This window comes from Lynx canadensis, chromosome E3, assembly GCF_007474595.2.
Source record: "Lynx canadensis isolate LIC74 chromosome E3, mLynCan4.pri.v2, whole genome shotgun sequence".
In the NCBI taxonomy this organism is placed as follows: domain Eukaryota; kingdom Metazoa; phylum Chordata; class Mammalia; order Carnivora; family Felidae; genus Lynx; species Lynx canadensis.
In genome coordinates this window covers 39,132,581-39,160,386 of record NC_044318.1, presented here as the reverse complement: position 1 = coordinate 39,160,386, position 27,806 = coordinate 39,132,581, and the positions used below count along the sequence as shown (strand labels likewise).

The 27,806-nt window shown below is 60.9% G+C and overlaps 1 protein-coding gene and 1 long non-coding RNA gene across 15 annotated transcripts in view; one reads left to right on the top strand and one right to left on the bottom strand.

The window, feature by feature from the left end:
• On the top strand, positions 1-25,708 carry LOC115503715. Of its 11 annotated transcripts, none has more exons than XR_003965495.1 (5): positions 2-3,449; positions 18,694-22,143; positions 22,246-22,603; positions 22,711-22,857; positions 24,382-25,708. It is a non-coding gene; the product is annotated as an uncharacterized LOC115503715 (long non-coding RNA). The 11 variants fall into 11 exon arrangements; XR_003965494.1 differs by lacking the exon at positions 24,382-25,708 and having other exon boundaries at positions 18,694-19,018; positions 19,097-22,143; positions 22,711-23,344; XR_003965490.1 differs by lacking the exon at positions 24,382-25,708 and having other exon boundaries at positions 18,694-19,488; positions 19,996-22,143; positions 22,711-23,344.
• The window catches only part of IQCE (IQ motif containing E), a 41,343-nt gene continuing 31,417 nt past the window's right edge, over positions 17,881-27,806 (bottom strand). For all 4 annotated transcript variants that reach the window (XM_030300029.2, XM_030300031.2, XM_030300030.2 and 1 more), the window contains 6 exons: positions 25,651-25,674; positions 22,969-23,070; positions 22,424-22,545; positions 21,405-21,508; positions 20,391-20,489; positions 17,881-19,279 (listed from right to left, as the gene is read on the bottom strand). In XM_030300029.2, the coding sequence (XP_030155889.1) occupies positions 19,167-19,279; positions 20,391-20,489; positions 21,405-21,508; positions 22,424-22,545; positions 22,969-23,070; positions 25,651-25,674 (564 nt within the window). In that variant the 3' untranslated portion in view covers positions 17,881-19,166. The remainder of the gene's footprint in view (positions 19,280-20,390; positions 20,490-21,404; positions 21,509-22,423; positions 22,546-22,968; positions 23,071-25,650; positions 25,675-27,806) is intronic.

The window sequence follows — 27,806 nt, the reverse complement described above, 5'->3', positions numbered from 1 at the left end:
GCGCCGAAGGGCGCCGGGCGGTGGTGTCTCCACCAGCGGGTCGTGGCGGGGGCCAAAACCGTGTCCTCACGTCCACACGTCTGGCCGCCCTTCCCCCGGGCGCTCGCTCGTGGGTTCGACCGTTGCACGTTCCTTGAGCTTCTGTGGCGTTCGGCCTGGAGGAGCTGGGCTGGCCTCCCCTGCACGCAGCCCGAGTCTTGTCTGTCAAATGAAGATGATGTGGACTCAGAGCCTGGCGTGGTCACCCACAGCTGTGTGATCTTGGACAAGTTACTCACACTCTCTGTTCATCAGTGTCCTCGTCCGTGAAAGGGAAGTACAGTGAATGTAAAGTGCTCAGGACAGCAAAGTGCGACCCAGTATGTGCTTGTGAGGGGATGGGCAGGTAGATCCGGTCCCTGCCTGGCCACTCCTTTGGGGAAGCTTGTGTCTTTTATGACAAAGACAGTGCTCTGTCCTGGCCTCCTTGAGCCTGGAAATTAAGGCAACTGCCAGGGAGGGCCCAGCGTGGACTTTGGAGTCTCCTAGCCACATTTCCTAGTAGGCATTATCATGCTGTGTTAAAGTGGAGGTGGGAACCCCAAGAACAGAGGAGGCTGGAAATGCTGTGAGTGCATGGCAGACTCGCCCCTCTCTGCACCCTAGGGCACAAGGTGCATCCTCTTGGCTCCGGCCTGTCAGCACCCTGGGGCGTTATTTCTGGACTCCTTGCGTTCTGAGAGAGAGGTTCCTACGCCTGGGATTCTGCCGTCTGCTATGCTCTGTGGGCAGACAGGCCCCTTCTGGCAGACTGGGCTGGGCTTTTGTGGACAGGGACAGCTCTGGGCAGTGGCTTCCCTAGAGGCCTGTCCATCTGTTCACCTGATTGCCCTGACTCGTCTGTTTTCTTGTAATAAGGCTGGGTGGCTCACTCAGCCTCCTGCAAAGGCCTGTGGGCACAGGAGAGGCTTTTTCGAAACTGTGGTTTCCACCCTTGGGATAATTTACATACCACCCAGTTGGAGAATAATGGTGGGGCAGGAAGAGAGAGGTCACATTCTCCATCCCTAAAGGGCATAGTTTTCTGGTTCCTGTCACTGGCAGTGGGACACACAGTCACAGATGCCCTGCTTCCCCCTGACTCCCATGCCCCGGCACCGGGGTGGCGGGCCCACCAGGGTCCCATGTGGATGCATGGGGACTATCAGCTCTTTTCTAGGTTTCCAGAAGCCTCGAAATATTGTGCATTTTCCTCCGATAAGGCCAGAAAGCCTGACTCAAACATAAAATGACAACTCAGCTGTACTGAGTTGACTTGTGTCCCCCCCCCCCCAAAAGATATGTCCGTGTTCTAACTCCTGGTGCTTGTATGATTTTATCTGGAAACAGGGTCACTGCAAATGTGATCAGGTGGAGAGGAAGTCATCCTAGATTATGGAGGGGCCCCAATCCAATGACAGTGTATCTTCATAAGAAGAGAGAATTTGGATACGTCGACTAGGAGATAGACACAGGGGAAAACAACATAATGAAGACGGATGCAGAGATGGAGGTGATGTGTCTACAGCCAAGGAACCTGAGGGTCACCAGAGCCACCAGCAGCCGGGAGAGAGGGGTGGATTAGAGTCTCCCTCAGAGCCTCAGAAGGGATCGACCCTGCGGACCGCTTGAGCTGAGACTTGGATTTCCAGAACTGAGAGATGGTAACCGCCTGTTGTTCAGGCTGTCGGGTTTGTGGTGCTGTGTTACAGCAGCCGCAAGAAACCCATACATCGGGCCATTCAGAGCTTCTGCCGGGCAGGCGTTCTCTGCCTCTGATTGGCACGCAACGGCAAGGGAGGTCATCACTGATTAATGCTTGCAACACAGTGTGATCTGTGAAACCTTTTCCTAAGGTGGTGGGGGGCCGTCCCTGGAGAAAGAATACTAAAGGGGCCCAGGGTGGAGAAAAGGAGGGACCCATAACATACGGTCCTGGAAAAGCACTGCCAGAGCCCCAAACTTACTGCTCCTGGGGGCCTGGGTATTGGAGAGAAAATCCCCCTGGTACTGAAGGTACTTTCTTGCGGCCTGGGGGGGAGGGTGCGCAGGAAGGATCCAGGGGCTCTGGAGTCTGACACTTGCTCCTGTCCCTGATACGTAAACTGGGGTTCCTGCTGCCCAGTCTCTAGAAAGGCAAGGGGTAAAGGGAGAACACTGGGTAGAGGGGGAGGGGCACAAGGAAGCCCTGTCCCCACCCCACCCTCTGGGTGACTGGTGGCACTGGCTGGACCTATGGTGGTTTTTCCTGTCCTGAATGACTGTGGCCAGACTCTGGCCCCACTCTACAGATGCAGAAACTGAGGCCCAGCTCTCACCATTGCTCTGGAGGCATGGGAATCACCACAGAACCAGGGAGCCAAGATTCAGCCTTGTACTGTTGGCCACAGACCGAATGGCCTGAAATAGGGCACTAGTGGTCCAAGAAAAGAGGACTCAGTTGGCTGTGCTGGCCCCTGACCAGGGCGCCCAGGAACACACTCCAGTGACTCAGCGGTGACTCAGGACGAGGCAGCAGATGCGGAAACCGCTAGTCCTCTGCCAGCTAGGGAAGCAGCCCCGGGTGGTGATAAGCAGCTGGGGCATCCGAGCCCCTCTATCCGGGAGGACCCAGAGCCGGGAACCCAGAAGGCCTCCGCACAGCCGTTCTGTGAAGGCAGGAAGGACAGCCTGGCGGTCCCCAGCTGGGCAGCCCTGAGCCAGAGCCCCCGGAGCAACCCGCCCCACCAGGTGCCCACAACACAGAGGGGGTGGGAGGGGGTGCTTCAAGGCTCAGAAATGAGGACACTTGTTCCTAATCCACACAGTCAGACGGCAGACATATGGGCCTCGGTTTCCTGTATGTGAAATGGGGCTAAAACCAGCCCCACGACCTGGGGAGGTTGCGTGGTGGAGACCACGCGTGGAAAGCGCAGCGTGAGTCCATCTTCTGTGCGCGCTCCGTCCACGCTCCGCCCCTGCTCCACGCTCCGCCCCTACGCCGGGCACGCTCCGTTCACGCTCCGCCCCCGCTCCACACTCCGCCCCCGCGCCGGGCGCGCTCCGTTCACGCTGTGTGCGTGGAAGCCATTGTCGGGCTTACCCACGACTCCTCCGCCTCGAAGGCCGGATTTTTTTTCTATCCTGTGTTTCTGAGTCGGGTTTTGCACGCGGTCTCCGATGCTCTGTGAGCCTCAGCCTCTCACGGTGAGAAGTCTGTGAGATGACGGGACGCAGTCGCACCGACAGCCAGGGGGCGGGAACCGCCCGAGGGTCCTTCCGTGGCTGAACGACAGGTGGCACGGCCACGCCAGGGGCGTTAGCCAGCCGCGGAAAGGAACGCAGCACCGGCTCACGCTGCCACGTGGATGGACGTCGAAAACGTGACACCGAGTGACGGAAGCCAGACACAAAGGGCCACATCTCATGTGCTACCGTTTATTAGACCCACAGTAAGTAAACCCATCGGAACAGAAAGTGGATTAGTGGTTGCCAGGGGCTGGGGTTGGGGGCGGGGTAGGAGGAAGAATGGGGAGTGACTGATGAACGGGTCTGGGGTTTCTGCTCAGGGTGGTGGAAATATTTCGGAAATGATAGAGGTGATGGTCGCACAACATGGTGAGTGTACCAAATGCCTCTGAATCGTTCGCTTAAAAACGGTCAGAATAGGGGCGCCTGGGTGGCATAGTCGGTTAAGCGTCCGACTTCAGCCAGGTCACGATCTCGCGGTCCGTGGGTTCGAGCCCCGCGTCAGGCTCTGGGCTGATGGCTCAGAGCCTGGAGCCTGTTTCCGATTCTGTGTCTCCCTCTCTCTCTGCCCCTCCCCCGTTCATGCTCTGTCTCTCTCTGTCCCAAAAATAAATAAACGTTGAAAAAAAAATTAAAAAAAAAAAAACGGTCAGAATAGTTATGTGTATCTTACCACACACACAAACACACGCACACACACACAAAATAGGATTACAATCCTCCCTCCACCCTCCCTCCCTCCCTCCCTCCCTTCCTTCCTTCTTTCCTTCCTTCCGGTGAAGTACAGTTTGTGAGTGGAGGACAAGGACAAGAAACCTGCTTGGAAGCATCTGGAACGGAGTGGGAGGGCAAGCCAGGCCAGGAACTCCCCAGGATCTGTGTCCCAGGCCAGGAAGGTGGCTGGGTTGAGGCTCCTGAAAGGCCATCCCAAGACCTGTGGGCGCCAGGAGAAAGGCCAGGCAGGGCCAGCCTCCCAGATGCTGGGGCGGAAGCCAGAACAATGGCATCCCCTGCGTTTGGACCCCTTCCAAAGAGGTTCACGTTTTCCACGGAGAGAGCACTCACGACAACTGGCAGGGAGAAGAGAAAGCCAGAGGCCGGGTTTCCCAGCTGTGATGTGTGCTGTGCCGCCAGCCCACCGCCCGCTCCCCACAGAGCTCGTGGGTCCTGGCCACGGGAAAGCCTCAGGAGCTCTGCTTTCAGGTTGGCCCGGTGGCGTTGGCCGTGTGGCTCGGAGGCTGGGAGAGATGCCATCCAGCGTGCTCCCCGAGAGGGCCACAGGCCGAGCCAAACACTGACCCAGCCAGACTGACGACGTGAGCACCCCTCGCTTGTCTGGAACCACCTCGCTGGCAGCCTTGCCTGTCCAGAGAGCCCCTGGAACCAGTAAGTCAGCAGGGATGGGCCGTGGCAGCCGGGGATCCCGCCCCAAGTCCCAGCCTGCAAGCCTTGTCTCGCTCAGAGCCTCCTTACTTCTTGCCTGACACGCGGCACTGACAGGGCTGGTGTCCGGGCCCCAGGGCTCATATGAGAGGAGCCTGGAAAGCAATCACAGACAGTCTTCTCCCCGGGCGGGGCCCCTCAGCCCTGCCCGTCTGCCCAGCGATGTGTCACCTGGCGAGCGTTGTGCAGAGAGAGTGTCGCGGGACCCAGGGCTCATGCCAGGCTTCTCCCGCCAACTACGAGCCCTTGGGAAAGTCGTGTCACCTACGGGGGCTTTATGCCCGCCAAGCCCTGCTTCCCCATTTTACAGCTGGGAAAACTGAGGCTCCGTGTCACAACCCCGGCACATCAGAAAGCGGGAAGCTGTGTCCGGTAGCTCTCCTCGTGGCAGGGAAGAGACTGTGCACAAGCACAAGTGTTAGCACGAACACACCCGACCTGAGCCAGACGGCCGATCTTCGCAGGTCACGAGAGAACTGTGGCTCCTTCATTTCACAGACAAGGAATCTAAAACCCAGAAGATGAAGCCGCTGGCCCTGAGTCCCGAGCCAGGGAGCTGGAGACAGTGTCGCCCTCGTGGCAGGCACCACGGGGCCACTCTGTGGTGAACAAGTCATCCTGGCCGAAATTGAGGTCCAGCCTTTGCCTTCGGCTTCGGGGAGATCTGCATCATGTCCGATAGACGTGTCTTTGTTTAGTGCGGGGACCAGTCACATCAGAAAGTCCAGCCACGTGATTTAGGATGGAGGCTTTGGACCACACCGCATCAGTCCACCTGGTAACCATGTCGGCAATGGACCGACCAATCAATCAAGCCTACGTCGTGGAACCCAAAAAAACTCTGGGCACCGGAGCTGGGGTGGGTGCCCCTGCTTGGCAACACTCTGTGCATTTTGTCACACGTCAGTGCCAGAGGGCCACGCGTCCTGAGCGCAACAGAAACTTTCCCCGTGGACCACCCCCATCCCCACCCCGGGCCTCCGTCTCCTGTGACGTATCTGCTTTCGTGACTCCCGTGAGTTCTCCTAGCCGGTTTTGGAATCTCCGCGTGGTTTGCGGAACTCTCCCACCTTGCAGCTGGTGAGGTGAGGCGTGAGACTGTCTCGGGGCCGATGCCGACTCCCCTTTCACACTTGGGTCTTGCTAATCCCCACACGAGACAGATGACCACCATCCCCGCGTCAGGAGGAAAAAAGGCCCAGAGGGTTAGGTATAGACGCAAGGTGTAAACCCCTGTCTCTCAAAATTTCTGGTTTGATTCTCTCTGCCGTGCAACCCCCCAAATAACGTATTTTTAAAAGACCAACGGGTGATGCATTTGTTGCTGAATAGTTACCCTCCCCCAAAACTCAGTGGCTTAAGACCACCTATGCCATATCTGTTTGTGGCTCCGGGGCTGAGCAGCGTGGGCTCAGCTGGGTGGTCCTTTGGTGGCTGGCAGGGTTGTACATGTACCTGCGGTCACACGGCAGACCCACTGGGCCATCTGGACGGTCTCAGATGGCTGGTGCTTGGTGCTGAGCCGGGGCCACACTCAGCTGAGTTGGGTCGGCTTCTTCCCCGGTGGGAAGGAGAGCTTTTAAGCCCTGAAGCGTGAACACTTGCCTGCTCGTGTCCCATTTAATAATGGGTCCCATTGGCCAAAGCCAGTCATGGCCAAGCACAGAGACAATGGGCAGGACTGAACAAGGCACGGACACAGGGGAGTGTGGACACGGGCCGGGGCTACGTCAGTCAAGATTGAGCGGACTTCCAAAAGGGGAAGAGATTCTTAAAGTCCTGTGCAGTCCCTTCCTCCCTGGCAGGCGCAGAGGAGGAAATGGATGTGAGCAGCTGGGATGAGAGGGTCTGAGAGGGTTCCTCCCCACAGCTCGGGAACCTCACCTCTGTCTCCAGGAGCAGCGGGAAGGGGACTCTGGCTTGGTCTCTGGCTTCAAGCTGGTGACAAAGGCTGGCCGGGCAGCTGTTGGAAGGATGGACTGTCAATCACACTGTCCCTGTGCTTGGGGAGAGAAGGCTCCTTTCTCGGACCTCGGACCTTCGGAAGCAGGCCAGCAAGTGTGGGGAGGGATCACGGCCTCTCGCGGGGGGCCGTGGGAGAGGCAGGCTCTCCCTGCCCCCTCCTGAGCCCTGCCAGCTGCTCCCAGGCTTGGGCTGTCTGGTGACACCGTTCCCCTTCCAAGAGCTGAGACCCTTCAGCCGGGCAGCCTTCCAAGCCTCAGTCTCCCCGTCTGCAAACGGAGGACGATCTTGCTTCCCTCCCTGGGCGGGTGCCAGGGTTACGCTAGAAAGGGGATGTTCACAGCTGAAACCCAGCTTCCTTCCCTCACTGTAGGCTGTTTCCCCACGCGATGTGCCCAAGTGCCTTTGGGGGCCTGTCACTCACCCCCCAGCCACTCCGACTGTGCTTTGCCTGAGTAGAGGCCAGCCACTGAATCCCCACGTGGGGGTCCTAGGGGCCCAGGTTCAAAGTGGGGTCAGACAGTTCTCATTCCCTCACACACTGTTTTCCTGGCCGGGGTGGGGCCCAGGGAGTCAGGGTCTCCCTCCCCAGGGTGGGCCGCCTCTTCTGGGAAGCCCTGGAAGGAAATGTTAGCCCCACAGGGCTGGTGGAAGGAAATGTCTCCAGCAGGCTGCCAGGAACGTGAGGCAGACAGGGAGGGCTGTGCTCATGGCCTGAGCTTCTCCTCCCCGCCCCCGTCTGTGTGAAGGACGCTGACCGTGCCAACCCCCCACTGTCCCTGTCCTCCTCATCTCTCCCGGAGGCTCAGGGAGGCAGGGGTTGGGGCAGGAGCAAGGTGGAGGCTTCTGGAACTGAGGCCAAGATGATGGCATTATCATGGCTGGGCCCTTGACGGGTGCTCCGTGCATGTTTCTGGAACAGACGTCATCATGCTCTCCAGGAGCTGCCCAGGCTGGCACAGGCCTGCTCCGGCCACGTGCTCACAGTCACCCAGAGACATGGCTCCGGTCACTCCCAAACTGAGGGTCAGTTCACCCCGGGTCACCGGCCAGGATGGTCTGGCTAGATCCCTCGGCCTGGATTTTGTTGCCTGCGGGCCCAGGAACCCTTTCCTCCCCAGATATCCCAGCTGCTCAGCAGCACGGACAGGGGGTCGTGGGTGAGTGGGCAGCCACACTGGGCTCGCCTCCCTGCCTGGCCTCACTTTCTGCTCTGTGAGGGCCCCGGGGATGCACCGAGGTCAGTGAGGAGGGAATGTGCTGGAAATGTGTCCCAGTCTGAGGCCGCTCCCCGCCTGGCACACGTGGGATGCCCAGCCCTCTCCTGTCTTTGGGGGTGGCTAAGAGGGACTGGCTTTATCTGGTGGGCACTGAGGGGGACAGCCTTCACAGAGTTCCTCACCAGCCCCTGAATCATCGTCAGCCCTCCCAGCTGCCGGGGATCCTTCACCTTCTGAAAGGCAAATTGGACCTGGCATCCCGCTGCCAGCAGCCCTTCCCTGCTCCCACGGTTCCCAGGGTTCCCGGGGTGAGGGCCAAACTCCTCCGCAGAACGTGCGGTTCCCCCCTCCCTGCCCCCTGCCCCAGCCACAGCCCCTGCTTCTGCCCCAGCCTGCCGGCCCCAGCCACGCTGGACCACTTCTGGCTCCAGGGGGAGGGCCAAGGGTTCCCTAGGCAGGAAGACCCCCATTCCCTCCTCCGGAGGCGAGGGCCACGTGTTCTTGCCCGCCCCCCCCCCCCGACCCCGGCCACTGCCCGCTCTGCACTTTGTGCTGCTGGGCCTCTCTCGCCTGGACCCTCGCCAGCCTGGTAGGGAGGTCTGCCCGCCTGGGTCCTGGCACCCTGGCGGGTGGGTGTTTGTGGGTGAAGGAGTTTACTCCAGTCTGCGTGGCGCCCAGCCTAGCCGACAGACTTGCAAACAGATCAAATAAACCTTGATCCTTGAAGGTCCACAGTGCCTTCCTCTCTCAGTGCCTGGCCCGCAGCAGACGTGCAGCAAATACTAAAGCAGGCGGGACGAACTCAGTTCGTGAGAGCGCAGAGAAAGGAGGGGCTGACCCCAGGGAGCGTCTCAGCAGGGCCAGGCGGGCAGGCCTGGGGGACGGGACACTGCTGGCGGGAAACAGCTTGTGTAAGGCGGTCAGCTGGATGGGGGGAAGGGCATGCTCCGGGCAGGCTGTGCGCGTGCGTCTAGAGGGGAGGGCAGGGGTCAGGGCCAGAGGCGGGGTGGGGGGGAGTGTGCCAAGCTGGGGCATGGAAGGAATCCAAGTGAGTCTGTTGGGGAGAGAAGGTATGTGTTTACCCTGGTTTTTAACCGAGGATCACAGGGCAGCATGAGGAGGATGGGCCACAGTGCCTGACGTTGGATTCATAGAGCCGGGATGGAGACGAGGAACAGGACGGATGAGTGCTGGCCCCCCCTGGATCTGTCCTTCTCTTCCCCCCTTAGCAACGGAACTTCCCGTTTTTATTGCGTCTATGACCACCGAGAATAGACTAACGTTTCCCAAGCTCCTTGGCAGCTGGGTAGGCTAGTGAACACCTTCTGACCAATGGAATACCAGTGGAAGTGTCCTCAAGTCAGGGGACACCCCCTTCCTCCTTCCTTCCTGTGGCTCGAGTTTGTGTTACGGCCGGAGCCCGAGCAGCCTTTTTGGGCCGTGAAGCCTTGTGTTTGGGAGAGTGAAGCAGTGAGGAGAGTGTGGGTCTTTGAAAATCATGCAGCCGCCATCTCTCACCTGCCCTGTCTCCCTGGGGGCTTTGGAAACTTCGAAAGTGTTTGGGTTACTGATATTTTGGGTGTTCTCAGTCTCCAGCCAGATCTAAAGCCAATGAATGGAAGGATGGAGGGAGGTCTCAGGTTCTGAGGACTCTCCTGAGACTTAGCGGGGACAGGGCAGTGAGAAGAGAGAGCCAAGGCCGCCTCCGAGGTCTTGTGGGAAGTGGCGGAATACTTCACTCTGCATGCGTTAGGCCCCTTCCATGTCTGCTGCGAGGGTGTACAGGTGAATGGCCTGCTCTGTGCAGGCGGCTCACGGTCCGGCGGGACAGACGCACGCCGGAAGGGCTCTGCTGGAGGTAGGGAAGCCCCTCGCCCAGGAGTTGCTGAGCGCTTCTTGTGTTCGTTCTGCACAGTTATTGAGCACCTCCTGTGCACCAGATGCCGTGTTAGGTCTTGGGAGCGGCAGTGAGCCTTGCGAACACAGTCTGGAACCAAGGGAGTCTGACAGGGGAGTCACACGGCCATCAAATGATCTCAGCGTTGAGTGACAGGGCAGTGGAAGTGGCCGAGTGCCACACAGGGTGAATCCTGGGCCGTGAGGGTATCATGCCAGGGGCCAAAGGAGGCCCTGCAGGACCTTGTGACACCCCTCCCCACGGGGTAGACGTCTCAAGGGCTCTCTCGGAGCAAAGTCACTTCCCCAGCGAATCTCCCGCTTGTTCCTGGCTGCCCCTGACCTTGGCCGTGGCTGACGGCAGGTACCCCTGGCCGAATCGAGTCTGGGCCCACGGGACAAGGGGGCAAGGCCACGCAGGTCCGGCTGAGATGGTGGCTTGAGCTGTCACGGGCAGGGACGGACATGGGGAGGAGTGGACAGACGTGGGCCATCTTTAGGAGGTGAAAGCCTCAGGGGGTTTTGTTGACACTTTGGAGATGGTGATAGGGGAGAGGGAGAGGCTCAGAGGGCACCCCCTCCAGGCTTCTGGCCTGTGTGTGGACGGTGGGGTGTAGGAGGGGTCCCCAAGGGTGTGCCTGCATGGGAGGAGAGATTTGTGTTATTTACAAAGATGTTTTTAAACTTTTTTTACCCTTGATTTATTTTTGAAAGAGAGAGAGCATGAGTGGGGGAGGAACAGAGAGAGAGGGAGACACAGAATCTGAAGCAGGCTTCAGGCTCCTCCCAGAGCCCGATGCGGGGCTGGAACTCATGAGCCACAAGTTCGTGACCTGAGCTGAAGTCAGACGCTGAACTGACCGAGCCACCCAGGTGTCCCGTTTTTACAAAGATTTTTGAATTGGGGTAGACTATATATAACAAAGAATTTATCATCTTAACCATTTTCAAATGCCCAGTTCGGGGACATTGAGCACATTCACCCTGTTGTGCGGCCACCACCACCGCCGTCCAGTTCCAGAACATTCCATCTCCCCACAGGAGACTCTCTCCCCATCGCACGCTAACCCTCATCCCCTCCCAGCCGGGGCACCGCCCCCCAGCCGTGTTTGTGTTCCCGTCCCTGCCTCATTTCGGTGAGCACGATGTCCTCCAGAGGCGCCCGTGTGCTAGCGTGTGTCAGGGCTCCTCTCCTCCGTCAGGTTGGAGAGGAGCCCGCTGTGTGCGTGGACCGTGACTCCTTTACCTGACAACAGACACCTGGCTCCTTCCGCCTTCTGCGTTGTGGGCGCTGCTGCTGTGGATGTGAGCGTGCACACACCTCGTCCCTTGCGTCCCTGGGTTGAATTCTTTGCTGGATCCCGTGGTGGTTCTGTTTACCTACTTGAGGCGCCGCCAGACCGTTCTCCAGAGCAGCGAAACCGCCTTACGTTCCCACCGACCGTGCACACGGGCTCCCGTCCCTCCACGTCCTCACCTGTCACCTGTGGCTTTGATTTGTTTTTGTAGTGGCCATCCCAGTGGGGGCGGGGTTGGTGAGCGTCATTTTGGGCAAGCTGAGGTGGATGTCTTGGGGACGTCCCCAAGGCGCCAAGGAGGGGGTGACTGGGTGGCCGGGGAGGTACAGGTGCCGTCATCCACGCAGCAGGAAAGATGAAGGCTGTGGTGTGTGCGGGCTTGTGGGAGCAGAGGACAGGGTTTCCCAGAGGTCTGCAGAGCAGGGATGTGGGGTGTCGGGGCAGCCGAGGAAGGGGAGGGGGTCAGCAGTGTCACCTGCTGTAGAAACACCCGTGGGGTGAAGACAGGGACTGAGGCTGGAGCAGAGAGCCTCCTCTCGGTACCCAACAGGGGGAGGGAAGGTCAGACACAGGAGAGAGAAGTCAAAATTCCACCAGCAGTAACCAAATAAGGACAGGGGTGCAGTCGTTGGCCACAAACTAAAGCGCGGAAGATTCTGGAAGCATACACGCAGAGCTTACCCCTACCCCAGGCCTCCGGAAGCAAAGAAGGAAGTCCACAGAATTCTGAGAGACTTTGTCAGGGCCTCTCCCGATTTGTAAAGAACTCACTACGGGGGTAAATGGGGAGGGGGCAGTGAGAGAAATATTCCAGAATGTTCCAGGGGGCCCTGAGACCTGTCCCCCTCCCCCCCCACCACAGCTACAGGATGCACTTTCCTGGAGCCCTGAGTGCCCTGCTGGGGGACAGTCAGAAAACCTCCAAGTGGCTCTGGGCAGAGGAACGGCGTCAGATGCGGGATGAGCCTGAGAGCGGCCTCAGCCCTACTGAGCTGCAGCTCGAGGACGCCCACCCATGATATTTACCGAGTACCAACAGCGGCTATTTCTAGGGAGAAGGTCTGTGGACGATGTGTGGCTGCTGTACCGTTTCTGTCTCTTAAAACAACGTGTTTGATGTGAAGGGAGTGGCCAGAGAGCCGGGCGGGGAGGCAGAGGTGGGCAGGACCCGGGTGGGGCGGCGGGGGCCGACAGCTCCGCTCCGGTGTAAGAGGAGGATTTCCCCCAGACACACCCTAGGGGAGAGAGGACTCTGCCCTCCACCTCAGTGCTCACAGAGTGTCCCATCCCACTGCGCTCTCGGTGACGACAGCCTGGTGCGAAAGCAGCTTGAACGCCAGCAGCTGAGGCCGCCGGACCCGGCCAGGTGAAAGGATCCCTCCTTTTATCTGATGTAACTCCTGCTTGGGCACCGCTGCAGGAGGAGAGCCTCCCACCGCGAACACCGGGGCGGGGGGGGGGGGGGGTCCCTGTGAACCGGCCTTCAGAAAATCACTTCGCACACACAGCCGTGGCCACGCCGTGCGGAGAGGGACACCCGCGGCCGGGCAGAGGCCAGCACCCCTGGACACCGGCGCGTTCATGTGAGTCCTCGGCGCTCGGGAACAAAGACCGCATATCCCATTCGGATCTTGACATGGCCAAGGACTCTCAAACAGCTGGGGCACAAGTGAGGATGATGTGCGTTGGAGAAGTGCGTCAAGCGGCTCACACGGAGTGGGGTAGACGCCGGTGGGAGCTCGTGGAACCCACGAGCGGCATACGTGATCCTAATTACGTGTGTATGGTCCACTAACGAACCACTTACCGAGGAGCTGAGATTGGACGATCCCATCCACCCCTGTCAGAAGTCCCTATTTTCACATTGGTCACACGTTTTCCTTTTTGGGGTCTTCTCCGTGGAAACCACATAGCTTAGCATGGCTTGAGTTTACGGTGTGCGTGTACGTGTGCGTGAGCTTTTGTGTCTTTGGGTGTGTGTTCGTATGTGCAAGTACGTATTTCACGTGAGCGTGCGTTTGTGCGTTTGCCTGCGTTCTTATGAGAGCATGTTTGTGTGTGCGTGTGTGTGCATGCACATGCATGTCTGTCCGCGTGTGTCTGCCCGTAGGTGCACAGCACGTCCGGGGGGACGGCTGGCTGGGGGTTCTGCACAGTAGCCCCGGGCCTGGTGGCTGACTGTGGGGTGAGGACGATGAAGAGAGACGGGCCCAGGCCCAGGCTTCTGGCTCGGAAAACCGAGTGGCTTGTGACGATGCCCATGGAGACGGCATCGCTGGATCACTGGACGGGGGGCAGGTTAGGGGGGCAAAGGTCACTGAAAGCCGGGCCAAGCTGAGCTTGAGGCCTCTGAGACACGTAGGTACAGACGTCCGTGTCGGTATTTGGGGAGTGTGGGCATTGGGGATGGAGCCCTGGGGATGCCCCCGTCTAACAGACAGACAACCAGGGGTGGTGCCCAGCCTGGTTACAGGCTGGGTGGGGGGGGGGGGGGCAGGAGAAATACCGTGTGAGGGAGGAGACCAGACACGGGGGTAGGGCCATCGCGCCAGTGCTGCCAAGAGGGAGAGCCCTTGGCGCTGAACTGGGCCTAGACGGAGGGCGGGGACGAGGCCACCATCAGCAGGGGCGGCCGCGCCGGGGCCCCGACCCCAGCCACCCCCCTTCCGGGCTTTTATTCCTTCTGAGCCGCCGGCCTGGAAGGGGAGGGCCGAGGAAGCGAGCGGCCAGGCTGGGAGCCTGAATGGCAGCCCCGGGGGCCTTGGCACAGATTGCACCCTCTCCTTTGAATCCCAGGCTGTTCTGGGGCTTAATTAACGGTGAGCTCCGGGGCACCCCGCTCCCTATTCAGAAAGGACTCCATGGAAACTCCAGAGGCTCCTCAGGCAGGCTCTGGCTAATGGGGCCGCCCCTCCGCGCTGTCCGCAGCCCGGCTGGGTTCCCAGGATGTGAGTGGAAGGCGCTGGCCAAAGGCCATTGGCTGGTACCCGAGCCCGGAACGTGGAGCGGTTCCTCCTCCTCGTTCGTGCCCTCAGCCCAGTAGCAGGTGCTAAAAGGAACCGGGGATTCGGATTCTGACATTTTTTTCCACATTCCCTGGTGACTTTTGAAGAATCTCACCGAGAAAATCATCTTGGCAAGGGCCTGCGGGTAACTCTCAGTTAAGAGTCTATAAGGAGGCCCATGTGCTCCTTGCGGGCCAGGCTGGGCCCTACTTTCAAATTCCCGAGGGTCACAAACCAACCAGTGGCAGGAACAGGGAGCGGGACGTGTGCACGTGTGTATCTCTGTGCCTGCTCACGGATTCACACGTCTGTCTACCCCTGCTGGCCAGGGCCCGAGGCTGGGCCGTACTCCGTTCCCTTGCCAGCTCCAGCTAAGGAACTCCCCGGGAGGGTCTCCCCCGGAGGCTGCTCTCTGCGGGTGGACCCCAGCCTCTCCGAGGACACGCAGGGACAGGCGTGTGGCCGGGGAAGGTGTCTGATGTGCTCTGCTCTCTGCCGTCACAGACTCCTTAAGGCCCAAGCGGCTCCTGCACAAAGCGTGAAGCCTTCCAGACAAGCCGTTTGCCCAGACACGTGGTGATGGGGCGCGAGGTGGGCTCGGGCAAGGCCAGAGCCGGCCAACGAGCCCCTGGAGGGGCTCCGGGCAGATTCCAGCAGGATCTAAGGGCCTGGCAAGCAGCCGCACGCAAGCAAAATCTTGGGGAAGATTTATTCCCCAGACATCAGCTGTCTTCTGCCGCCGGATTCGTGGATTCCTGTCAAAGATTCCTTCCCTGCTCCTAAAGCAAAAGCCGAGTAGAATTTGGGGAAACACCCCCAGATGAAAACACATTTTCAGTTCTTTTTTAATTTTTAATTTTTTTTTATTTTTGAGAGCGAGCGTAAGCACAGGAGCAGGGGAAGAGCAGCTAGAGGATCTCAAGCAGGCTCCTCGATCTCAGTGGGACCGTGACCTGCGCCAAAATCCAGAGTCGGACGCTCAAGCGACTGAGCCACCCAGGCGCCCCTCACGTCTTCGTTTCTTGACGCTCGAGTCCTCTCGGGCCAGCAAGGAGAAGGGAGGAGGGGAGGCGGGAGAGGAGGGAGCCGCGGGCGGGCGGCAGGGCCTCTTCCCTCCGGCTGGCCCTCTGCACCCCAGCCGGTGCGAAGCAGAGGCCCAGCGGCCCCGGAAAGTGAGGTTTCTGAAGCACACAGCCTGGGCTACAGCGTCGCACCCCTGGGGGCAATTCAAAGTGACAGGATTTACTCGGCAAACAAGACAAATACCCTGCGAGACAGCTGTTCTTTGCAGCACAGGGTGAAAACCTCATCCCTTCCGAAGACTCCTGTATAAACGACGCATAAAGTTGCAACAATCTAAATACACGTGCCGAAGGCCAGTGGGTCCACCGCTTCCTCCCCTGAGCCACCTGCTGGTTTCACGTTTTAACTCCCAGGTGGGACTTCTCGTTTTTAAGGACGCTTAGCCGGCAGGGAAGTGGGGCTAGCGGGCCCTTGGGAACGTGGCAAGGTGGGACCCTGGAGGGGCAGCCCGCCGGACCCCCGGTCCTCAGAGAATCTCTGAGCCACGTGACAGCAGGTGCTCCTGCCAGAGCCACAGCAGGGCTGTCATTTAAGCTCAGGTGGACTCGGAGTTTACATTGTGTTCGGATCTCGAAGGGTAGCAGGCTTTCTGCAGAGGGTATTTATTTCTCGAAATCAGAGAGAAAGGCGTGCTGTGCTCACCCTGGCAGACGAGCTAGGCTGGTCTCCCTTTTCCTAACGCTGTGGGTATTTTTGCCAGGATGGAGGTTTATGGTCTGTCTGAAGGGCCAAGAGCACTTGTCAGGACGACAGTGGACGTTCGTGGGACAGGGCACAGCCAGCACGTGCTGTCGGGGCCATGGGTCTGTCTCTCAGAGTCCCTCCCTCACACATAGAGGAGCGAGCAAACAAAACCCCCTAAAAACCCCATCGAGGGGCGCCCGGGTGTCTCAGACAGTGAAGCTCCCGACTCTTGGTTTCGGCTCAGGTCGTGATCTCCCGGTTCGTGGGATCGAGCCCCGCATCAGGCTCTGTGCTGATGGTGTGGAAGCTGCTTGGGATTCTCTCTCCCCCCTCCTCTCTGCTCCTCCCCCACCTGTGCCCTCTCTGTCTCTCTCAAAATAAACAAACTTAACAAAAGCCATTGAGCTGCCCAGTCAGCGACCTCCCCACTGGGGGGCCTGCGGGGCTCCTGGTCTTGGCGGTCTCCCTCTCCGGGCCCTCGCCTGTCCACCCTGGCGGGGACCTCTCGGCCCGCACTCCTCTTGGGTCCCTGGGCACGGAGACCCGCAGCTGAGCTCCCTGGAAGCCGCCTGCCACTCGGCTCGCCCCTCGGCACAGCCCTCACGCGTCTACTTGCTCATGTCTGGGCAGCCGCCCGGTGCCGCCCTGTGCTGTTCCCACTAGCACTGCCCTCCCTGCCCTCTTTCTCCCTGGAGCATGCCTGCTGGGTGGGTGCGAACTGAGGGCCGCCGGGGCCCATGACACTGCCCGGACTCCTCTGTCATCATCACCCGGCACCTTCAGGAATGCCACAGGACAGCCTGTCCCCGGCTCCCGGGCTGGGGTCTCTCCGGCATCCCGGGCGGCAGGAGCAGCATCTCCGTGGCCAGGCCGGGTCAGCCCCCGTGCGTCCCGGTGGGAGACGGCGCCGCTTCGGGAGGGAGGGGCCGGGGGGGGGGGGTGGCGGCAGCCTGGAAGCCTCGCCTCCCCGTGGTCAGGAGGCCCGGCTGTGGCAGCACCGGGTCAGCTGGGTCAGGGCCGGGAGACGCGGCTTCCGCTTCTGCACCGTGAGGGTGGCCGGGGTGGGGGCAGGGCACGTTTCTCTGTCAGCCCCCAGCCGGTGTGCGGGTGCTGTGGTGACAACCAGGGCACGGCGAGCCGCACATGCCCCGGACTCCCCACGGGAGGGTACGGACCTGTGCCTTTGGGGTGCTTGATGCCTGAGGTCGCAGTGCCTGTCTCCTTTCTGCTGGATCCCTTTCCCCTCCCCTGCCTCCCTGGAGTGGGCCCCGAGGCCCCATGTGGGCAGTGGCCCCCAGCTGAGCAGGCACAGGGAGTCGGCGCTCCAGGCCCTTCTGGCTCTGCAGGCCAGGAAACCCAGCCCCACGGCCAGGCCCCACAAGCGGGCTGCTGCCTGGGGTTCTCCTCGGCGCCTACAGGGCCACAGGGCCACAGGGCAGGCCATCCGCCAGAGGGCGTGCACACTGGACTCTGGCTGAACTCACGGTGGCCTAGAGGTGCATCAGGGACCGAGGCGGCTTTGAGAATGTTTGCTTTTAATAGATCAACAATGCTGCCCCGAAGGCACACAGGCAGACGCGTGTACATATTTACAGTTCTTGGGGTCGTCTCCTTGGAAAACACAAGCACAACGACCGATCTTGCCTTCATGGCCCTGCCCGCTGGCCAGGCCCCTCCGGTCACGGCACACAGGCCAGCCCGGACGCCACGCGGGGCCTCGTTCTCCAGGGCCCGAATGACGAGTGGGTGGAAATGCCCGTTGTTTGAGTGACGGGTGGGAGGAGCCTCGCCCCAGGAGCGGGCAGGCCCCCAGCGCTCGCCCAGCCCCTACAGACCCTTAGCTCCGAGCCCGGGACCCAGGGGAGGGTGGTCGGGTCACTGGGGAACAGACCCCAGGCGTGAAACAAGCCAGGGGCGGCAACAGATTCGGTCCGGTTACCAGTCGGTCCAGTGGGCAAGACGAGAAACAAGAAGATGGACTTCTCAGCCCACAGACCAAACCAACAAAAGACTGAATCGGCCTAGCTTTCTGGCTGGGCTTTCTTTTCTCAAGCTGTTGTGTGGACGGAGCCTGACCGGGTGGTCCCGGCGGCTCGGGGTGGACGACCATGGACGGGCTCTAGCTGGTTGTGGCGCCAGAAGCTTCCTGGCCACGGTGAGGAGGGCCAAGCGTTTCCCCAAAGAAGAACACATCCTACTCCCCAAGGTTCGACCTCAGAAGGGCTCCAGCCGGCACACTCAGTCCAGGCAAGAGCGAGCTTCCTCACGCCAGCTGTGTGGCCTGTGGACCTGTGGAGAGTTGGACGCCCGGCCTGGGGACGTGGGGCTCTTAAGACGCCCTTGACGTCCCCCCCCACCCCCTGACCGCGAGCCTGAGGCTCTTCTCGTTCCCATCAACAAAGGCTGACCTTGCAGACAAAGGGGGGGCTCTGTGTTTGTGTGGCACAGGCTGGGCGGGAGCCGGGGCCCGCACGCAGCAAGGGCCCGGGGCACCCCCGTCACCTGCGGCCTGCAGGTGAGCCCAGCACCCCTGCCCTGCCCGGGGCCTGGGGACAGCTGTGCCGCTGCACTTCTCAAAGGCAAACCTGATGGTACTTCGTGGTTAGGGTTTGGTGCCTTTTAAGGCTTGGCCTACCCGGTGACAGGGTCTCGCCAGACTCCTTCCTGGGCACAGCACCTCTTGGGCACAGGGCCCTGGCGGTGGGGACGATGGTGGGGGAAGGTCTGCGTGGAGAGGGGCAGGAGGAGGAGCCTGAGGAACATGAGCCCCTCTTGGGGCCCCGATGTCCTCGTGTCTCACGAGACTCGGAGACGCCGTATCCTGCCACAGGGGTCTGTCACATGTGTCTCTTCCAGAAAGTACTTCGCCCGCTTGCCGGGTGGAGATCAGAGCACGCGGTGCCAGAGAAGGCGGTGGCGGGAGAGGAACGGGGTGCCGTCAGCGCGGCTCCAGACGAGGCGGGTGTTCCCAGCTCACGGCCGGAGGCCAGGAAGCGGCTGCCGAGACCGCGTCTTTGCAGGGCCCCCGGCTGGCCCGTGCCGGGCAGAAGCGTCTGTCCGTCTGACACCAAAAACCGCGCCGCCGGCCCTTCCCGGAGACGAGATCATTCAGGATTCCCTGAACAAGCAACCAAACAGGCGACCAGACCAACGGAAGAGGAGCACCGACCAGGCCGCTGAGGTGTGTGTGGAGCACGGAGCTCTTTGCTAACAAGGTAAAATACTCTCCAGTCGTAACTGTAGTTCCCACGTCCTCTAGGACACGCTCCGTCCTCCAAACCCCGAGCTTCCCTGCAGGGCCGTCGCCGCGTGAGGGGCAGGCCCGGGGCCTACGGCGGGGAGGCTGCCTTCCTCGGGGCCACAGCCGGGGCCACCACGATCTCGTCGGAGTCGTCAGAGCTGCCGTCGTCTGCGGGTCCCAGTCCTGAGGGAGAGGACGGCCCTGCAAGGAACCAGAGCGGGGTTGTCACCGCAGCTGCTCGGGGCCAGGGCGCGCCCCGGCCGCCAGTCTCGGACACTTGGCACAGCGCCTGCTCCCTGCCGGGCGGGAACGACCTTCGGCGTCAGCGTCACCCGGCCACAAACCACCTCAGCCTCCGAGCTCAGCTCTGGACACCCAGGCCGTTGCCAAAAGGCAAACACCCGCAAAAGGTGAGGCTGGCCGACAGCGAGCAAGCTGGAGCGCGACTGGGGGTCTCTGAGGGCCGCCCCCACCGCGGCGCCCCGAGCCCGCGGCCTGGGCGGGAGCTGCGACCCAGCGCTGGCGAGGCTGGTGGCCAGCCGCGTGTGTAAGAGCCCGCTTCCTGGTGGCACGTCCACCTGGGGAGACGGGCACGCGGCGCCCGGTGGCCCCTCCCCCACACTCTTCACGCACAGCCGCCTTCCAGAATCCCGTCTCTGCTGGAAGGGGGCGCCCGCTGCAGACAGCCTGCACCCCGAGGGGCCTGAGGAGGGGCCAGAAGCGGGCGAGGGATGGGAGGGAGGCCCGCACTCTGCCTGGTGAGGGGCAAGGGGATGGCCGGTCGCCGGTCGGGGGGAAAGCGGGAAGGAAGCCAGGCTCGGCCGCACCGAGGCGTGTGACTGCACAGCTGGCCTCTGGCGCTTTCCAGAGAATATCTGAGAGGAGAGCCTCAGGACGCTCAAACATCCGTTTCCAAGGTTATCTTCAAAAACACGGTCACGATCGGACCAAATGGGGCCACACGGCCCTGCCGGGAACTGAGGGCGGTGTGTGCGGTAACGCCCCTTGGCAGGAGACGACACCGTCCGCAGGAGGAGGGGCCTCGGGGGGGCCGGGAGTCCTCGATGGCCCGCCCGGCTCCGCGTCTTCCGGGGCATCCCGGTGCTGCTGCCCTTGGCTCTTGACACGCGGGGCCTGTGGGGCACCAGAGTTCGACGTCCGCGAGCCCCGACAGCCCGGGCTGAGCGACTGCAAGGGACGCAGCCCGCACTCCCATGTGGTGACTTCCCGGGCGGACACGGTGGCAAGCCCTTGGCTCCTCAGGACATTCTCTGAGACCCAGCCCCCCGAAGGCCGCATCGCCCCCACTCACCGCAGCGGGGCTGCAGGGCTGCTGGATTCCCCGGAGCCTCGTCCTCGGCCGCCGGCCCCTCCGCGGTCTCCCCGCCGCTCGCCTCACTGTCCTCTTGACCTGAAATGACACGCAGACCAGAAGTGCCGGCCCTGCACGCGGCCGGCGTGGGACATGGGCAGGACTCGTCCCCTCCCCCCGTCTTTCCACCCCAGCACCCGGGTTTTGGCTTCCTTTGCTGAGGTTTCCTGACACGAAGCCCCGCTCCCCGCCTGTCCTCAGACTCCATCTTTGTGACCTACGAGCTCAGGACAGAAAAGTCGCTGGAAACGTTCCCACGTGAGCGCCACGTGGTGACCGCCTACCGCCCTCACTAACAGGACCTCAAGACTGCGTTTCTTGGTCCAGTGACCGTCCCAAACCTCCCAGCACCGCCTTCTTGCTCATCGGCAGCATCACAGTACGAGCGCGAGCAAGTCACAGCAGAGGAAGGGGGAGGGGAGGCCGGAATCGCGGGGCCCGAAAGCAACGTCCAGGCTCTCGCCGGGCGTCCGCCTCACACGCGAGGAGACGGGCCCTGCCCGGGACCCCACGTCCGCCGCCGGGCAGGGCTGACCGGGCCTCACTGCTGGGGTGCGGCGCCCCTGTCAGTCCCAGGGATCTCTGCACTGTCTGGGGGCCTTGATGAGGCCGAAAAGCAGATACACGCAAAGCTTTACTTAAAACCAACAAACAGGAAAAGCATTGGTCCAAAGGAGGGAAACCACCAGCTCCGGTTAGAGCCAAGGATAAAAACCAAAGACACACGAGCCACGAAGCTCCAACTCTGTGGCCCGCAGGTGCCCAGAAGCCGCCGTCACTGACCCCGGGGCCGCCTCCAGAGGTCCAGGATCTCCCTGATGCAGCCTCCCTGCTGGTAGGCGGTCACAGTGGACAAGCCCCCACACGTGCCCACACACCCCACGCTTCCGGGCAGTGGCAGCTCTTTGCTGGAAGCTCAGAGGGCCGGGGAAATCGAAACTGAAGTGACGTTACCAGGAGAAGGGGCCGGGCAGGGTGGCGAGCAGAGCTGGCTGTGTGTGGCCGGAGCGGGCTGCCTCCTTCTGGGGGCTGCGGCGACGGCTCTCTGACCGGCGGCGCTGCAAGAGAGAGGCCAGCCGCTTGGACTTCACAGAACGCCCCGTGGGCTGAGGCCCACGGCGGGGCTCACGGATGCGCGGGAGGCCGGCAGGGCTGGTGCACGGCCGGGGTCAGGGCCAGACGCCTTCCTTTCCCACCGTCTCCCGTGCCTTTCCGTCCCAGCGGACACGGTCACCGGCCGTGATGGCCGCGCCGGGATGGACCCTGACCTGCGTGGAGCCCCTGGCCGTCCCCGTTCACGGGGAACCAGAACCATGAGATTCGGGCTCCACCTGGCTCTCCTGTGGCAGAGAGGAACCAAAACCGACACCGGAGAGGAAGGGCAGAGTGAGGAGGGGCAGGGAGCCTGAGCCCTGCAGCAGAACAGCCCCAGCCCCCTCCTGAGGGACACTCCCCCGCCTCGGTGCAGAACCCCCCCCCCCCTCGCCCCACAACAGCTAGGGGGGGCTGTGACTTTCTGCAGCCGGTGCCCCCGCGGGTCTGGCGCCACAGTGCCACTGAGAAGGAGAGAAGGAGCGCTGCCCTGGGAGGGTTCTGACGACGCCCGCGCCTTCCTGAATGCTGGGGTCACGTCACATTTTCTTCTAACAAGGACGATGCGTTAGGACGAGCCGACCAGCCTACAAAGTGGCAGGTACCAGAACCCCACGGTGTCTGGCCCCTTCTTCTGGTTTACCCCAGCCCGGGGGGGCCGTTCCGGGAGGGCCAGAACTCACGGGTTACCCCCACTGCACAGGCAGGAGGAACTCCTCACTGGGTGTTTCTGTTCGGGTGACAAACCAAGGTCCCAGCTCCTACACCCTGTGCCCGGGCACCACGGGCCGGCCACCTGGACGGGCAGCTCCTCGCACTGTGTCTGCGGCCGGCGTTTCCCAGGGATACAGAACAGAGTTGGGCCCGCCGGTTGGACTTACCTGCGCCTGACCCGTGCCAGGTGCGCCCGGAGGACGGACTGGATGGCGGTGATGGCCTCCTCCTGTCCCGGGCTGCCCTGGGCCTGGACGGTGGGGCTTGGAACACGTGGTGACGGAGGGTCCTGCGGCAAAATGACAGTGAGCGTGCCAAGGGGCCCCGCCTGGCCCTCAGAGAGCCAGGTGCGAGCAGGGCCCCGTTCCGGGTGGCTCGTCTGGGTACTGTGTGCTTAGCACTTCCTGACTCTCAGACTCTGGAGGTTCTTAAAACGGATGTCTTGTTTTCACAGAGTAGGAAGACGCTCATCTTTACCGTGTTAAGATTATACCTTAATCGTGAGATGGACGTGTACCTAGTACGTAAGCACCAGACGTTACATCCACCTGGAGCCTGCCTGGCCCGATGCGCCCCGCGACGGACGACAGTAAGGTGCAAGGTAGGACACCGCGACCAGAAGATGCCGGGCTGCCTCGGTGGGTGAGGCACCAGACGCGGAGACGGGGAGAGGGTGGCTAGCGGGCCGCTGTGTCCGGCCCCGGGGGGTTACCTGTCTGGGCGGGCTGGGGGGTTCTGAAGCACACGCCTGGCTTGACAACAGCTTCACCCGCGCTAGATGTCCCCTGAACGCTGCCTGAAGCACCACAGCCGCCTGGCAGGGAACGGGAGAGAGGGAAGTAGACGTTAATTCCCCTGCAAGGTGGCAGCTGCGGAGGAAGGGGGATCCAGAGGGAAAAGCCCTAGCAGCAGAGAAGTGACTTCTCTCACTATTGCGTAACCACGGCCTCTCTGTCACTCACCTAGCGTCTCCCCCAGGGAGAAACAGACCCATCGTCTGGGCAGAGAGAGGCACAGTCGCCCGATCCCGCGGGAAAGCACATCATCTGTTAGATGCTAATAAACTTAGCTGCCAGTGTGTGTCCATATTTTACAGTAGTTAGGTTTCCATGTTGGGTAGTCTGTGCCATACCACATGCTTTCTGTACACATCTTCCAAAAGCGGGCAGGGCAGGGGCGCCTGGGTGGCTCTGTCGGTTGAGCGTCCGACTTCAGCTCAGCTCCTGAGACGGTGTGTGAGTTTGAGCCCCACGTCGGGCTCACTGCTGTCAGCACAGAGCCTGCTTGGGATCCTCTGTCCCCTTCTCTCTACCCCTGCCCCACCCGTGTTTTCGTTCTCTCTCAAAAACAAGCAAGCATGAAGAAAACACAAAATCAAGCAGGGTAGAGCACGATCTCACTGCTGCAAAGGAGTTATTTATCCTTTGAACTTAAATAATTTCTTCAGACGCACATGTGGACGCTCTGCTGAGTTCTGCAGTCAGGGTCGTGCGTCTCGGGGGCAGCAGCCACCAGCCCTGGGTGAAAACGTCACAGCGTGACAAAGGATTTCGGCTTTCATGGCATTTCAGGGGAACAACACGCTTAGTACGTTGAGTCCTGACACATCGTGTGTTTAGATACCTAGAGGCGTCCAGAATCAGTCACACACACAAAAAACCCAAACACCTTTGCTTTGTCCCTATGGAGGGCAAGGTAAAGCAGACGTCCTGAACTTGGGGTTCAGAAACAGGCCCCACAAAGGGCACCTGGGGGGGCCCAGTGGGTTAAGCGTCCGACTTCGACTCAGGTCATGATCTCGAGGTTCGTGAGTTTGAGCCCCGCAACGGGCTCTGTGCTGCCAGCTGGGAGCCTAGAGCCTGCTTCGGATTGTGTCTCCCTCTCTCTCTGCCCCTCCCCCACTTGCAATGACACTCCCTCTCTCTCAAAAGTAAACAAACATTAAAGAAAAAAAACCAGGCCCAACAAAGTGCGGTAAGGGGACCTTCATTAAGGCAAAATCAAACAGGCAAACGCACGTGTAGACCGCCCCAGGGGGCTCGCTACACGCGGACAGCAGGGACCTAGGGCTCCTTACGGGCGACACGGGCTGAGGGTGGTGGCTACCGACTTACACCAACCACAGCTCGGCCGCACCGCACCTGCCTGGAGAGGCGAGGACGCCCGGGCCTGGGGCGGCACCGAAGACCGCAGCGGAGCACGACGGCACGGGCCGGCCGGCTGGTAGACGCGCTCCAGGGTCCCTGGAGGAGTCCCAAGCTCACCCATTCACCCACTCAGTGCACAGATTTGCCGAATGCCTACCATATGGCAGGCCGCGTCCTGGGAACTATGGACATAGTGGCCCAAAGGCAGAGTCAGTCTTTGCCTCCACGGAACCTCCACTGCAATGTGAGACAAGCAGTCTGCAAAGAAGTGAGCTATCAAAATATCAAACAGGGATAAAAGCCACAAGGAGAACTAAAGCAGGACACGAGGCCGGAGTGATGGCTGGCACGGGGTATTCAGAGAGGGTGTCATTGAGGAGGTAATGTTTCGGTACGGACCTGTGTAAAGCAAGGGGGCAAAACGTGCAAGTATCTGGAGGAAGAGCCTTCTAGGCAGAGGGGCAGCAAGTGCAAAGGCCCTGTGGCAGGAATATGCTGGTGTTTTCGAGGAGTGTTAAAGAAGCCTCCAGACTGGCTAGAGAAGAATGAGCAGGGCTGGAGGGGTCGCCAGGACGTGTGGCACGGAGGGTGTTCAGGCAACAGCTTTGGAATTTGCTCCAAGTTGAGGGCAGGTCTTACGCAGCGGTGGGTGTTATTTAACACGTAAGACGTGTCACCCCGGAGGCTGCGTGGGGAACAGGCTGGTGGGGAAGGCGACAGCAGCAGCAAGGGGCCCTGCGGGTCTCAGACTCCGTCAGTCCCGGCACCTCCCAGCCCGCGTCCAGCCGCTCACACACACCTGCTCTCCCCCCGGGCAGGCTGTGCTCCTGCGCACACCCGTCTTCTGCCTGGAGCCCTTCCTCTCAGCCTGGGAGCCCCCACATTCCCCAGACCCCACGGCACACCTGGACACGAGCCCTAAACCACACCTGCCACCTTGACCTGCGACGACCCATCTGCTGTTTGAGTCAACATCTTTTTTGAGTCCCGAGGGCCCGCCGGGTTGCCTGACTCCGAACTGATGACCGAGAAAAGTGTGTCGGAAGAAGGAATGATTGAATGAATGAATGAATGAATGAATTTGAAGGTGTGAAGCTACCCAAATATTCATTCGATGTTGATATCACTTGGGGCCGGTCTGATTTCACGAAACCAAGTGCCCGTGACGCTTCCTGAGACATCCCACTGGGACTTTGCTCCGGTGCAGAAATACATATTTTGAAACGGATGAAATAAACTTTGCTTACCTCGTCCAGGACAGCCTTTTTTTTCTGGAATAAAGAGATAAATCATGAATTAACACAAGGATGAATTTTTTACAGTAGTATTCATTTCCTGATCCTGCCCCTGCCCCAGCCCCCGTCGCCATGGGTGGAAAAGCAGAGTCGGGGTACCAGGGCACTCCCCTCAGAGAGCCCCTCCTTGCCACCCACACCCCAGGGGGCTCCGTGCGTCCCTGTCCCTCCTCCGCCTGGCTGACAGTGCTGAGGGGCCAGCAGCCGTAACTAGACGGCCGGCTCTCTCGGGGCGGGTCGCGGTTAAAGACGAGACACCTTGGTGTCGCCTGCGACTCTTGGCCAGCCCGTGGCAGCGAGCTCCGTGAGACGGTGTCTCACGAGCGTCGACACGGCTGCGTGTCTTCGGCTCCAGGCGGGGAAGCCCCTCCCCACGGCTGGAGCTGTCTTGACACGGGTGCCCTCTCTGGGCGCTCACACGGGCTAGGCACTGCCTGCTGGAGAAATTACAAAGGGGACCCCGTCCACGGGTCCGGGTCACTGGCCCCCAAATCTGATCCGTCGTGAGAAGCATCTAGGGACTTGAGAAGAGTCAGCTACACCCAAGACAGGCTGATCCAGAGTCGGCACAGGTGAGACCCAAGAATACGCCCAGGTCCTCCCAGGGTGGGGACCCCAGGATGATACACGTGCCTGTGGTGGACCGTGGCCATCGGCGATAAAACGTACATTAAGCAGCTCATCTTCAGTATTAATCAGAGCGCACAGCCCCCAGCTGTTACAGAAAAGGATTTATCCCTTGACAGATGGAGGGAAATATGGAGTATGAGGACCAGCAGAGTGGAGAGCGGGGGAGAGAGAGAGAGAGAGAGAGAGAGAGAGAGAGAGAGAGAGAGAGAGAGGGGAGGGAGGGAGGGAGGAAGGAAAAAAACACGTTCGATGACAGTAGTGGTCGAGACCGGCAAAGATAATCTCAAGCAGCAGACGAGGACAGGAAAGTACTGGCAGGGACACGGGGCGGGGAGTGAGGACGTCTCACGTGAAGCCTGAAGAGAGCAAAGTGGAGGCGTGGGAATGTGCTGTGACACACGGAGAAGATGGAATCGTGTCGCCCGCGGAAACGGCCTCTGACTCAGGAGACGTGCCGGTCCGCGGCCGGCTGCAGGCCCTGGCCAGGGCATCCTGCGGCCCACCCCAAAGCTCGCGGGGCACCTGGGTGGCTCGATGGGTTAAGTGTCCGACTCTTGATCTCGGGTCGTGATCTCACCGTTCGTGGGATCGAGCCCCACGTCGGGCTCTGCACTGACAGCGTGGAGCCCGCCGGGGATTCTCTCTCCCTCTGTCTCTGCCCCCTCCCTACTCTCTCTCTCAAAATGATAAACTTGAGAAAAAAGCTTAGCTGGGTGTGGGGCACAACCACACTGGCTGGGAGGGCTCCAGGCGAGTCCAGGGCTTTCCTGCTCACGGCCTCAGACACCCTCGAACCCCAGCGTGAGCCCGAGACGTGCAGACCAAGCGGACCCCAGAGGGAGGTCCCAGGACTCTGGTTTCCGACCGAGTGGCCTTTCAAATGCTTTGTTCCTACGTGTCGGTACGTGCATTTCCTTTTATTCCGAGTTCTTTTAAAGCAGAATCCTCAAGGAAGGAAGGATTTAACTCATGAATCTCAAAGCCGGCTGTGCCCCAGCTCCTGGGGGGGGGGGGCGAGCAGGGGGAGGAAGCCAGCGCCTGGTGGGTGGGAGCAGGGAGTGAGGTGGACACCGGCAGGTGCCTCGGAAACGGCGAGCTCCATCCGGTCTGGGGTGAGGAGGACCGGGAGCCCGCGACACCTCCTTGTGCCAGAAAGCGAGGGTGCGCCAGCAAGACCAGAGGCACGGACGGACGGAGCCAGACGGAGCGCTCCCACTGACCGAACGTGGGACGGGCTGAACGCTGAACGCTACCAAGGTAACAGTAATCCCTCTTAGACACAGTGATGCCGCCGCCCCGCAGAGCGTGGGGGGAGGGAGTCTGGCCGCCGGAGCCGCCACCACACAGTTCCCTGTCCTGCCATCAGTGCTTACCTAGTACTCGAGGGAGGACAGCAAAGCCTTGACCCTGCCTTTCCAGAAGGCCCCAGGGCTGTGCTCTGCAGACCAGCTGATCGGGGAAACTGCTTTACAGAAGAG